General features: G+C 28.8%; 5 protein-coding genes across 5 annotated transcripts; 3 read left to right on the forward strand and 2 right to left on the reverse strand.

The window, feature by feature from the left end:
- Nucleotides 1-357: 357 nt before the first annotated feature.
- Nucleotides 358-895, reverse strand: LOC135954404 (larval cuticle protein 65Ag1-like). The gene is made up of 2 exons (XM_065504570.1): nt 698-895; nt 358-626 (listed from the first exon to the last, which is right to left on the reverse strand). The coding sequence occupies exons 1-2, from the start codon at nt 820-822 to the stop codon at nt 425-427; spliced, it is 327 nt and encodes a 108-aa protein (XP_065360642.1). The 5' UTR covers nt 823-895; the 3' UTR covers nt 358-424.
- Nucleotides 896-2943: 2048 nt separating this feature from the next.
- On the forward strand, nt 2944-3509 carry LOC135953786 (larval cuticle protein 65Ag1-like). The gene is made up of 2 exons (XM_065503793.1): nt 2944-3114; nt 3266-3509. Exons 1-2 carry the CDS (start codon nt 2996-2998, stop codon nt 3462-3464), a joined length of 318 nt encoding a protein of 105 aa, XP_065359865.1. The 5' UTR covers nt 2944-2995; the 3' UTR covers nt 3465-3509.
- Nucleotides 3510-7417: 3908 nt separating this feature from the next.
- Nucleotides 7418-7902, reverse strand: LOC135953787 (larval cuticle protein 65Ag1-like). The gene is made up of 2 exons (XM_065503794.1): nt 7741-7902; nt 7418-7671 (listed from the first exon to the last, which is right to left on the reverse strand). The coding sequence occupies exons 1-2, from the start codon at nt 7857-7859 to the stop codon at nt 7473-7475; spliced, it is 318 nt and encodes a 105-aa protein (XP_065359866.1). The 5' UTR covers nt 7860-7902; the 3' UTR covers nt 7418-7472.
- A 2001-nt stretch (nt 7903-9903) lies between these two features.
- Nucleotides 9904-10501, forward strand: LOC135954143 (larval cuticle protein 65Ag1-like). Its single transcript, XM_065504217.1, has 2 exons — nt 9904-10075; nt 10257-10501. Exons 1-2 carry the CDS (start codon nt 9954-9956, stop codon nt 10453-10455), a joined length of 321 nt encoding a protein of 106 aa, XP_065360289.1. The 5' UTR covers nt 9904-9953; the 3' UTR covers nt 10456-10501.
- Nucleotides 10502-12625: 2124 nt separating this feature from the next.
- LOC135954158 (larval cuticle protein 65Ag1-like) lies at nt 12626-13174 on the forward strand. The gene is made up of 2 exons (XM_065504232.1): nt 12626-12747; nt 12931-13174. The coding sequence occupies exons 1-2, from the start codon at nt 12626-12628 to the stop codon at nt 13127-13129; spliced, it is 321 nt and encodes a 106-aa protein (XP_065360304.1). The 3' UTR covers nt 13130-13174.
- The last annotated feature ends 670 nt before the right edge of the window (nt 13175-13844 follow it).

Consider the following 13844-nt stretch of genomic DNA (forward strand, 5'->3'; position numbering starts at 1 on the left):
TCAAGCCTATTTATAGAGAAATTTTGTAGCAATAATTAACAAGCTAATTTTAAAAATGTAGCTTTTTAAAAGGTGTATTGTAGAACCAGCTAATAAAATTATAGGTTACAGACATGCGCACATCATATCAGTTACGTTAGAAATTATAATTTAAATCACAATTCAGTACAAGTTATTAATAATTTGTTTAAACAATTCACAATGCACAATAAAGAACAATGGTAATAAAAATTAACAGGATTATTACTTTTTTTTAATATACAATGCAATATATTTTGCAATACTTTTTTTTTCTTTCTTTCTTTCTTTAACTTTATTTCAGAAATTTATAATACTATGGACAGTTTACTGGTTTGATTTTCAACAGCTCTTTCTTATATACTTAAAAAAGTTATTGAAAAGAGAGTTGTAAGATTCTAAGGACTTAATGGCCAGTTGGTACATTGGGCAAATGAGCACCTTCGGGTTGGAAACCATTCTCATCAGCTATATAGTTGACGGTGTAGGTTTGACCATCATCAGCAACAAAGGAATAGGAGCCACGTACTACGATGGCCTCATCTTCAGAACCAACATTCTTCAATTGGCCTTCTTCTTGATGGGTTTTGCCATCACTAGTCTCCAAACTGAAAAAATTTTTATTAAATAAATGAATATATAATTGAAAATGCATGGGTATGGTTATGCTAAAACTTACGCAAAGTTGTAACCTTCTGGTCTGACATCAGATTCCAAACGCAAAACTTCAGCATGGGCATAATCCTGAGCAGGAGCGGCCAAGGCAACAGCGAATAAAGCAGCAAAGACAATAGCGATTTTCATGTTGTTTTTTGTTTTTGTAGTTATTAATCCGTTTATTAAAAATAGTATTGTATTTTGTTGTATTCCAACAGAATCGTTTAAGATTTATGATGTTTAATTTCGCTTTTCTATCCATTTAAATACTAAATCTCGCATTCACTATTGCGATGTTAGAAACTTTTAAAAACAAATCATCACTTTTTTTTGGCATTTTTTTTTTTTGGGCAACAAAAGTTATTCATCATAAGCGTACTAATTGCAATTTGTCAAAATTATATTTTTAATCTGACATCTTCTCGTCTTTCTATTAGTTATTGTCTATTTTCTTTTGGCCAGAGTTGTGTGGTAAGACGGGTTAATTGTAGAAATTAAACAATAAATTAACAAAACTACGAATATTCAACAAAAAACCATAAACACTTCCATATTGCATTGCTCTAATGAATAAAGTTTTTTTTTTTGTTTTGGTTTTGCTTTTTTGTTTGTTCTGCTGGATTTTGAAATAAATTAATAATTTTTTTTATTCTAACAGTGCATTTTTTACACTGTATGTATGATCGTATTAGGGTGATATCTATTATTTGTCGTTGTTTTACTGATATAGAAGGAGCTTACCAAAGAAAATTTACCACTATTCTTAAAGAATACCTTAATCAATTTTATCTAAACACTACATCAGACCTTTGTCTTTGATTAGTCGTCGTCGATCGCTAAGAACAAAGTTCAAATAATAAAATTAATTCATTGTATTCGTTGCTCTCTCAGCTGTTGCTGATTCTCCCCGTGCTGAATAAGTTGTCGCCTTGAGATCCGAATCTAAAGTATAACCCGAATCCTACACGAATCCAATACAATAATATATTGAAACTAGGGTACATTATCATTAATATGAGACCAATATTGTAAAAATTGGATAAGTCATTCCAAAGTTATGTACAATAAAAACTGCACAATGAACCTAGGGAGAAACCAAACAATAGCACTGTGGTTCCAAATCATAATTATTGGCGCTATTTTCATATAGAATTGGTATCTCCGATTCCAAAAAAATGTTAAAAGATCAATATAAACTTTTTTCAAGTTACAGTAGGGTCTAGATATACATATAAAAATCGTTAACAAAAAATTAAAAAAATACGTTTTCATGTGTTTCTGAAACTAAATTTTTAAAAAGATATATAAGATATAACTATATTTCAAGTTACAGTAGGTCTAGATATATAAAAATCAATAATAAATAAAGAAATATTTCTAAAAATTTCATTCCCTAAAAATTAAAAAAAAGTATTTCGGCGGGTGCTGGCGGCTACAATTTTTTTACAAAGAAACTTCTGGGGAATGTTTCTTTAAATGATGTATATAGAAAATAAAATATCAGTATATTTGAGTCCCAAGTTGAAAGGACTATAACAGGAAAATGGAGAGGCCCATAAATATAAGATATACACTTAATAAAAGCCTATATCAATGTTTATCTATGTTTTGAAGTATGAATTTCTATATGGTAAAACAATTGAGATATATCTAATTTAGTAAAGCAGTAAAATATTAAAAAAAATTAACGAAAATATGATTCAAAATTTGTTGAACTTCTGGCGCTTCTGTTGAGAAAATGAAATGTCCAATTGAAAAACCCATTTGTATTGGAGGAGAGCAGATTGTCAGATTCCGAAAAAACTTAGTTTTTCCTAATTCTGAAGATACCGATTTTCATAATTTTGTCCACCTAGATTTGGAACCACAGTGCATAGTAAATTTAAACATTTTAAGGATCTTAAAATTTTATATTTCCATTTAGAACTCGTTAATAAAATTTAAAATTGTTTTTTGAAAAATTTTTTTGCCGCTCATATTAATAATGAATGATTGAAAAACAATGCTCCTAGGCGAATGAACGAATGGTACTTTTTCTCTTATTCAATGGTACTTTTCGAATTTTCTAATATAATGAAATACAATTTTTTGTTTGTTTTTGTATTTACAACTAACTTATTATTAAAACTTATATTAGTAAGTACGAACTAATAAAAACGAAATCATCAACACAAACAAATTACTTATAACTACATATTAAAATTATTTACTAATGAATCTGTATAAAAACTAACAGCAATATAATTTAATCCACCACACAGTTTCAGGCCTTTGTCATTGATTAGTCGTCGATCGCTAAGAACAAAATTCAAATAACAAAATGAAATTCATCATTGTATTCGTTGCTCTCTTCGCCGTAGCTTTGGCTGCTCCCCGTCCTGAAGATGCCGTCATCTTGAAATCCGAATCTGAAGTAGGACCCGAATCCTACCAATACGCGTAAGTGTTTTAAATAATTTTGTTAATAAAACAATACATTTTTCTACATTGTTCTGTAAATCATGATTGATTTTCGAATAATTTGTATGGAAATATTTTTAAAGTGAGATGACGCAAAACTTATAAATATTTTTTTTTTTATCAATTGCAGTTACGAAACTAGCGATGGCAACAAAGCTGAAGAAGAAGGTCATTTGGAGAATGTTGGCACTGATGATGAAGCTATCGTCGTCAAGGGTTCATACTCTTTCGTTGCTGATGATGGTCAAACCTACACCGTCAACTATGTAGCTGATAAAAACGGTTTCCAACCCCAAGGTGCCCATTTGCCCGTTGCCCCTGAAGCTTAAGTTATGATTGTTATTTATTAATAAATATTGTTATTTAAAAGAAAACTCATAATGTTGTTTTTTTTTTGTTATTAAGTAATATTGAAATAGTAATTAAGTAAGTTTTGCAAAGTTTGTTTGAATTTTTTTTTTTTTTGACTAGTGTTTCTACTCTATGAATGAAAGTCTAAAAAACAAAAGTATTAATTGATCGGATTGCAATTTGGTATAAAATGTCCTGGAAAAACCAGGACAACATCGATTTTTGATCTATTTCTGGATTACTAAATCATTAATATAGACAATATGACATTTGCAACGACGTATACAACGCCATAGTAAGTCGGACATACAATAGGTCAAATTCGGGAAAAATAGTTTTTAACCCTAGTTTTTTTTAACAAACAATATTTTGCCATACAATTTGTATCACTAATAAAAAAAATTGCAAAAATTAAACAAAAATTTTGAAAAAATAAATTTTTCAATTTTGTTTAGGTACTTAAAAATATTTTTCCACGATGTCGAAAGAAAAATGAGTCGAAAAAATTTATATGAAAAACACTCAGTTTTTTAAATTCTTTCGAATAGTTTTCATACAAATTGGTTGTTTTCTTTCGACATCGTGAAATAGGCCTTTAAAATTTTTATTTTAAAGAATAATTTGATGAAAAATTATTTTTAAAAAATTTTTAACAAAAAGCTAAATTTCCTTGAAATCCAATTGTAAATCAGTCATCGCGCTAAAACATAATAGAAACGAGTGTTAGAATTTGCGATTTTAATGCTTATTTATTAAGAATCGAGAAAATTTTTTTTTATAAATTTCGTTTAAAAACAAATTTCTATATGGGATATTGGAGATATTCATGAAATTTTAAATTATAATGGACTATTTTTTGAAATACAAAAACTATTTTTTATTGACCTTGCGACATTGAAAAATCGAAAAAGTGCAAAATAAGGGCCAGCTATATCATCTAAATCCCTGGCTAAGTTAAAACCTCATCAAGTAAAAATTGCCTGTGGTTAGCCAATTGTCTATAGATACTAAAACCAAGTCAAATACGGAGACATTATTTAATTTTTGTTTGCATTAAACGATGCATTTATCTTTACAAAACAGTAATCACCTAATAACTCAATTTTTAATATTTTGTTGCGTGACTAGTTTTTGAATAAACGATTCAATTAGGAGTAAACCTAATATTATTTTAACATTGCTCATCAATTTATTCATTTGCCAAATTATTTTCTATTAATTGTTTGCTTGTTTTAAACAATAAGCTCTCTTAATTAGCTTTTTGTGATCTTTTATTTTATTAAAAATGCAAACGTTCACATCCAAGATGCGTTCACACTGTTTTCGATAGATGTTTAAGTTTTGTTTGAATTAATCTATTGTTATTATCTATTATTATTACGATAATTCAACTAGATTTAGTTAACACTCTAATCCGCAAACTTTAAAAAGCTAAAAAAAAGTTGTCGAATAAATTTTTTAGGGTAATTACCAAATAAACTCAGAACAGCCATCAGAAACTAATTTGCAAATTAAGTTTAGGAACCAGGTGTAAAAAGGTGAAGAGTGCCTCAGGGCATTGTTGCCGGTGTGGGTGAAAAAAATAATTATGATACAATTTTATTGAAAAACTAATGAAAAAGAACTAATAAAAAATATTTCGAATAGATCGAACGACTAAAAGTTAGTAAAACTTTGATTTAAAAACAAAATAATAATCTCACACAAAATTTCACGTGCTAAAATTATGACATCAATCACAAAACAGCTGACAGAACAAAAACTAAAAGTCAGAATGCCTTTGAGGGAAATGTTAACAAATCTGTAAATAAAGTCACATTTAAATTTAAAAAAAATTGTAATTACTTTTTAAGATAATTGGTGTTTAATAATGCATGCCTTGAGGCACTCTTGTGAGTTAGAGGGTTAAGAAAATATTTGAGATGTTTGCTCTTACAAAAGTAATGTAATATTTAATAAAGATTTGTTTGATAAAGAGTTTACTTAATGTATTTTACTGTAGTCTAGATTGACAAAATGAATATAATTATTCATTTTGTCAATCTATCATATTATCATATTAAGTATTTCAGTAGTGTGAACGTACCTTTAGTTATAAACATTTTATCTAAGATATACGAGTAATAAACTATTTATAAACTGCATTTTTGTTTAAAAGTTCAATATGTATTATTCATTAATACGATAACATTAATCAAAACAAGTAAAGAATAAAGAAATTGCTTATTAGTCTGGTGGATTATCTAATGAGTTTATCATTGAAATAATATTTTTGGATAATAAAATGGAAAAATAAACTTCAATAACTGTGCTATTTTTGAAGGACTACAAATTATTTTTTCGAGTTATCTGCTGAAAGAGAAAAAAATTCAACATTAATGGTTTTCTCAAATGAATTATCTTTAGTAAGCTTGGAATATTTCTTCGATTGTGTTCCGATTTAAAAAAAATTACACATACAGAATCTCATCGTCGAGCACTACATAAAACCTCGTCGTAGCTATCAATTATCTCTTATAGCTTAGGAGATATTCGCATTTGAAAATTTAACCAGTTTTTTGGTGACCGCGGTTCCAAATATTCTCCGATTTTATCCGTTTTTCTTTTATATGATTAACAATAGAACTATATATCAAATAAAGTGTTTAAAATCATGACTGAGTCCAAAGTTACATGCATTTGAATATAAAAAAATTAAAAAAGGCGATTTTTCGCAATTTTTTTTGGGAAAAAAGTACTTTTATTCTTTTTAAGTTATCTAAAAATTTTCTAAGAGGATGTATAATGAATTTGTACTTTTTGAAAAGCTAACTTTACGCCAAATATTTTAAATAAAAAAAAAATTATAATTTTTGATAACGACGGGATCAGGTCCATTGAAAAAATGCATATTTTTTATGTAAAATTCAACTTTAGGGCAAAAATTCTCAAATCGCATACTCGATATCAAAATATAGTAACCTATTTTAGATGGCCTATAACCCCGCCTCTATTATGGATATTATAGCCAAAAAACGAAAAAATCCCATTTTTGGGATTTTTCAAGATTTTTTTGGGAATTGCGGGATACTTGATAACAAATTTCACATTCCTCTTTGCGCATGTGAAATTTCATTCAAATCGGCGTAAGGGTTTAGAAGTTACGGATTTATATCCCTCTTTTTTTATTCTCATACCACTGTGCAACGCTACCAAATTATCTAAATTTACTATAAAACTCAGTCATCGGTTTACACAACTTATAAACGACTGTTTTATCGTAAAATTAATCTATTAATACAGAAAAATGTACCGTGTTGTGCTCGCGCATCATGATCAATGATTGAAAATATGGATGACATTGATCCGGGAGAGATGTTGTTTCAGCAGGATGGCGCTACGTACCAAATGGCGATCGCAACCATCGATTTATTGAAATCAAAATTTGGCGATTGGACTCCATGTTCGTTAATTGGACTCCATGTTCGTGTGATTTTACACTTCTCGATTATTTCCTCTGGAGCCACGTAATAGTCACTGGTTTATGCTGATAAACCAGCAACAATTGACGCCTTGGATGCCAACATTGTTCGTGTTATTCGTGACATACGAAAATGTGGTCCAAAATTGGACGTTCAGAATGCGCTTCGTCAATTACAGCCGCGGTGGCTGTTTTGGCATGTATTGATCTTTCGAATAAAAATAAGCTTTGGATTGAAATATACCTTTTTGTGTTATCTTTTACAATTTCATGTTATATCGAGCTTAATAAACACCCTTCACATCACTTCTATTTTAAGAATTCACGGAACAAGAATAGTTAGGCGTTTATCACGAATTTTGCGCAGGGATATTTAACGTAAACACGACATTATTATATCAACGATTATGTTTAAATAAACCAGATGAACCTGGTAACAGAAAATTTTACAAAATGAACAAATTACTCAAATCAAGCTTAAAACAAATTCAATCATTTTATTCAATAAATAACATAAAACTACTTTTTAAGCAGCAGCTGCAACAGGCAAATGATCTCCCTTAGGTTGGAAACCATTTTCATCGGCCACATATTCCACACTAATAGTCTGGCCATCAGCGTCTACATAAGTGTAAGCACCTTGGACAGCCAAAGATTCATTTTCGGAACCAACATTCTTCAATAGACCTCGTGCTTCCGCCTTGACACCATCACTGGTCTCATAACTATAAATTGTTATTAAGAAAGAAATTTGCATACGGCGATATAAAATAAACAATTCACTAAACACTTACGAATATTTAAAGGATTCGGGTCCTACTTCAGATTCGGATTTTAAAACAATCGCATCTTCAGAACGGGGAGCAGCCAAGACAACGGCAAACACTGTCACAAAAACTATAACAAATTTCATGTTGTTGGTTTTTCTTTACTTAACTGTCCCTTTAAAGCTGGAGGACGAACACTGTGTGATGCACAAACAGTCAAGGCAAGCGTTTTTATAGGATTATTTTAGTGGCCCTTCACATTAATTGTAAGTAACCATGTAGCAAGTACTCGCATTTAAACTGGTTTTCCAATGTTTTCTTGGCCTTAAACTAAGGAGCGTATGTACTTGTATGTACTTTATGTTTTTTTTTGAAGATACTCCCTAAAACTTACTGGATTCTTTATTTATTTTTTCTTCGTTTCCATATTTTCATAAAAGCATAAAAATGTTAACAAAACATCAACTGAACCTGTTTTCCATTTATCACCTACATATTTGTACAATTTAATTGCATATTAATTCTATATAAGAAATGATTGTTGAAATTTTAATACATTTCAGATTTAAACTTGACTTTTCAGCTAAAATAAATTCATACAAAAAACTTACAAAAAATATTTATTCTTATGACATTTATTTACTGTTAAAAATGTTGCAATTTGCTATTTTTGAGTCACATGTTGTGGAAAAGGCAACACTTTCTAAAAATGTCACCTTAAACAAGTAAGAGAGCTATATTCGGCTGTTCCGAATCTTATATACCCTTCACCAAATTATACTTTAAAATAAAAATTTTAAATATTTTTAGGTAAACAAAATTTAAATTTTTTTCCAGTTGTTTTTTTCGAAATTGTTTTTTAAATTTTATAATTTTTTAAATTTTTTTTTTTTTATTTTTTAAATTTTTTTTTTAATATTTAGTGAAAAAAAATTTTGGTGAAAAAAAAAATTCGGGTTAAAAAATATTTATTATTATATATATTTCCGATTTTAACCCATTGTAGGTCCAACTTACTATGGACTTATATACGTCGTTGCACAGGTCTTTGAAATATCTATCATTAGATATCCATATTGTCTATAATAATGATTTAGTAATCCAGATATGGGTCAAAAATAGGTCAAAAATCGAGGTTGTCCTGGTTTTTTCCTTATATCTCAGCCATTTGTCGACCGATTTTCTCGATTTTAAATAAGAACCGAGCCGGAAGAATTTCGGAGATATTGATGTATCATTCGTGTATGTAAGTTTTTGGGGGCTTCAGAAAGTTGATTTCAACACACAGACGGACAGACGGACACGGCTATATCGACTCCGCTATCTATAACGATTCAGAATATATATACTTTGTGGGGTCGCAAATGAAAAATGTAGAAATTACAAACGGAATGACAAACTTATATATACCCTTGCCACTCATGGTGAAGGGTATAAAAAGAAGGAATATATTAAATTGTTCGGTCTTTTATTACAAGACTAGAATACCGTTTTTTTAACAAAAGATTTAACTTAAATATTTAATCGATGTATAAAATATTTATATCATAAAAGTCAGCAGAGATCACAAACAAATTGTCCTTAGGTCTTCCGATTTTGAACACATTCGTAAAAACATACTTGTGAAGCAAGAATTACAACAAAGAGATACTTAATAGAACTATTTTTAAAAATTAATAAACTTAGTATCTAAAATGAGACACATACGATTCTGAAAAAATTCAGTTTCCACAAAGAAAACTTAATGGTGTTAAATAGCAGGTACATTTTACATTTAATATAAAGTCTTGGAACTAGAACCGGTCCCAATTCACGCAGGACCCCAAGGAGTATACTGAACACAACTACAATTTTACTTAACTAAGAACATCAATCGAATTCATACATATGTTCCTTATGTTAAAGAAAGGAGATTTCTTTACTTTCTTCACAACCAGCATTGCTGCTTGAATTCAATTAATTTGTCAATATTAAATTCTAAACCAAATACAAATTTCTTGTTTTTGCATTTACAACATAGTATAAACTAGTTCCAGCATTTATTAATAAAACTTAAATGAATAACTACAACAAAATAAACTCCACAAACAAATTTCTTATAACCACAAATTAAAATTATTCACAAATTAATGCTTGTAGTGTATAAAAACTAAAAGCGAAAGACTTTAATCATTCATACAGTTTCAGGCCTTTGTCATTGATTAGTCGTCGATAGCTCAGAACAAAATTCAAATAACAAAATGAAATTCATCATTGTATTCGTTGCTCTCTTCGCCATTGCCTTGGCTGCTCCTCCCCATGCTCAAGAAGCTACCGTCTTGAGATCCGAATCTGAAGTAGGACCCGAATCCTACCAATACGCGTAAGTGTTTTAAATAATTTGTTTAATAAAACAATAAATTTTTCTACATTGTTCGGTAAATCATGATTGATTTTCGAATAATTTGTAAGGAAATACCTTGAATGTGATTTAAAAATCACTCCTTTAGTAGAAATTTTGAAAAAGCCGCAAAACTAATAAACTCTTTTTTTATCAATTGCAGTTACGAAACTAGCGATGGCAACAAAGCCGAAGAACAAGGTCAATTGAAGAACATTGGTACTGAAGAAGAAGCTATCGTCGTCAAGGGCTCATACTCCTTCGTTGCTGATGATGGTCAAACCTACACCGTCAACTATGTTGCCGATGAAAACGGTTTCCAACCCCAAGGTGCTCATTTGCCCGTTGCCCCTGAAGCTTAAGTTGTGATTGTTATTTAGTAATAAATATTTTTATTTAAAAGAAAAATTTATGATGTTGTTTTTTTTTTTGTTATTACGTTATATTGAAAAAGTAATTGAGAAGAAGTTATGAAAAAAATATAAATCATTCTTCTCATAATGGAAGTAGAACAGCTTAGAATTCCAATTCCGAAAATGTTTAGCTTGGGCTCTTAAAATGAAGGTGTTTTTTAGTACGAATGAAAATAATAAAAAAAATATTAGTTGATCAGAATGCAATTGCCTAAATTTGTTTTCATTTGTCTCTTTGTTTTTATTTTTTTTAAATGGTTCATTTTTATGTATTTTTGATTATTTATCAATAAAAACTTAAAATATGGGGCATTTCGTGTCAAGTGAACCAACTTTTGAAATCGATGTCTTCCGATCGGGATGACATCACCAAGCACCAAGGTTAGTTCTATTGGATAGTAATTCAGACACAATTTTTCAACAAGATCGGTCGAGAACTCTCTGAGTTAGAGGGGGTCAAAATTTTACATTTTGGCCATACAGGTATTTTTTCTTATCCATGTAACTTATTACCTATTGTTCTTAGCAAAATGTGTCCCAAAAATGTGTCTTTCGAAAAAATATTAAAAAAAAAAATAAGGTCAAGGTCATGTTAGGATGATCTTGTCTAGACCTCTACAAGTTAGAAGAACTTATTGTGTTTGCTGATAATAAGCTTCATTAAAGCATTTCAATTTGAAAACTTACAGTCAGTAACGATTATTAAATTCGTTAAAATAACGAAGACAATTCATTTTCGATTTTTTAAACGAATTTTATAATTTCCAAACGAGATTCTTTGAATATTTGAAATTTGTATGTACAAAATGCATTTATTTATTATTTTATTGATTAATATATTAGATTGTAGTATCTATACCGGTGATTGGCACTTATAACCAACAGGGGTCTAATGCTACGGACTATTCAGATGTACATAACATGAATATAAGCGAAACTCATTATTGAAGGAAAACAAATTGTGTATGAAAAACATACTCATGCAACATTAGAATACATTTACTAATGCGTCATGTTTTGTTTTAGACGAGTTAAATTCCAATGTACCTTCGAAAGAACTCTCACAGAGCTAACCTGTACAAAGAAAAAACATGGTTGTGGTGACCATTCATATTACGATTGGATTTTATGGTTGTTGCCAAATTATATTATTACCATAATATTACTAATGTGAATCTTTCTAAAATATCATTATTTGATCCAACATATAATATCCAAGGATATTTTGATTATGATATACATATGATTATTTCCAACCATATTATGATTCCACCTCAACTACAATATGGTCATGTAAAAACATAATATTATGTCATAGTTTTACTATAATCATAATATGGCTTCGTAAAAACATGTTGGCTGATCCCAACAATGTTATGATTACAGCTCAATCATAATATGCCTATTTTCAAACCTATTAGATGGCATGCCCATATTATAGAGTATTTTTGAATAGGTTATGATTAAAATAATATTATTTTCATAGTTATCATAATTTAGTTGTAGTTACATATATTGAAACATTGAACTTTTGTTGAAGTTCGATGCAAAAAATAAAAAATGCATTCCGGAAAATTTTTTATTTTAAAATGCGTAAAAAAAATTTATGTAGAAAATTATAAAAATCAAAGAAAGCCTTTGTTTTAAGATTTAATAGTAAGGCATTTCAAAAATAATGAATTATACTATTTTTAAATTAATTTTCCATATAAATAATACAAATGTCACTAAAAACAATTACAAATTACGTAAATGTGTTTTATTATTTTTAACAATAAAATAAATTAAATTTAAGAGAAGAAATTTGCCAAAAGAATGGTTAATCTATTTGAAAGACATGTGTGACGTATGCACATAAGCATACATAAATATAAATAATAAAATTAAATATTTTATGTTAAAACTTTATAAAAATTCGCACAGCCTTTACAGCGATAAACTAGTTTAAGCACTAAATTATTAAAGACGTTGAAATAAGTTTAATTAAAATTATTCAAAAAATATTAGTTGTATTTTAGTGTATAAAAACTAAAAGCGACAGAATTTAATCATTCATACAGTTTTAGACCTTTGTCATTGATTAGTCGTCGATAGCTCAGAACAAAATTCAAATAACAAAATGAAATTCATCATTGTATTCGTTGCTCTTTTCGCCGTTGCCTTGGCTGCTCCTCCTCATGCTCAAGAAGCTGTTGTTTTGAGATCCGAATCTGAAGTAGGACCCGAATCCTACCAATACGCGTAAGTGTTTTAAATAATTTGTTTAATAAAACAATAAATTTTTCTACATTGTTCTGTAAATCATGATTGATTTTCGAATAATTTCTAAGGAAATACCTTTAAAGTGATTTAAAAATCACCTCTTTAGTAGAAATTTTGAAAAAGCCGCAAAACTAATAAACTCTTTTTTTTTATCAATTACAGTTACGAAACTAGCGATGGCAACAAAGCTGAAGAACAAGGTCAATTGAAGAACATTGGTACTGAAGAAGAAGCTATCGTCGTCAAGGGCTCATACTCCTTCGTTGCTGATGATGGTCAAACCTACACCGTCAACTATGTTGCCGATGAAAACGGTTTCCAACCCCAAGGTGCTCATTTGCCCGTTGCCCCTGAAGCTTAAGTTATGACTGTTATTTATTAATAAATATTTTTATTTAAAACAAAATTTATGATGTTGTTTTTATTGTTATTAAGTAATATTGAAAAAGTAATTGAGAAGAAGCTATGAAGAAAATATAAATCATTTTAATGAAGAATGAAAGTAGACCAGCTTACAATTCAAATCCTTAATAAGTTTGGCATTTGAAGCAGTATGAATGAAAATTAAATGAAAAATGTTAGTTGATCAGAATGCAATTGCCTATATTTGTTTTCATATTCAACCCAATCCACAGTGTTCATTTTTTATATAGTACAGCATGTATGCTTTCATTTGCAATTTTATTTATTAATTTGTCTCTTTTAGCTTTAAAGTTACGGGGAAAATCAAATAAATTTTTTCTCAAAAATAAAAAATCCAAATTTTTTTGTTTTAATTTATTTTTAAATGTTTTCTTTTTATGTTATTTTGATTATTTATCAATAAAAAAAATATACATATTATTAAAATTACGGTTTTCTTGAATAAATCACCACTTTGAACACATTTGATCAAATGCGTTATTTCTTAAGTAAGTTGTGGAGAATATAGTCGTGGTTATTATACAATATAATATAACTAAATCATTAATATTAGTTGTCACTCAATTTGTTCTATTAAATTATGTTGTAACTGCCGCACGTTTTTGACGAATTAATTTCCAAAATTTATTGAAATTTTTGAGAATAAGACAATA

Source organism: Calliphora vicina, chromosome 3 (assembly GCF_958450345.1).
Source record: "Calliphora vicina chromosome 3, idCalVici1.1, whole genome shotgun sequence".
Taxonomy (NCBI): Eukaryota; Metazoa; Arthropoda; class Insecta; order Diptera; family Calliphoridae; genus Calliphora; species Calliphora vicina.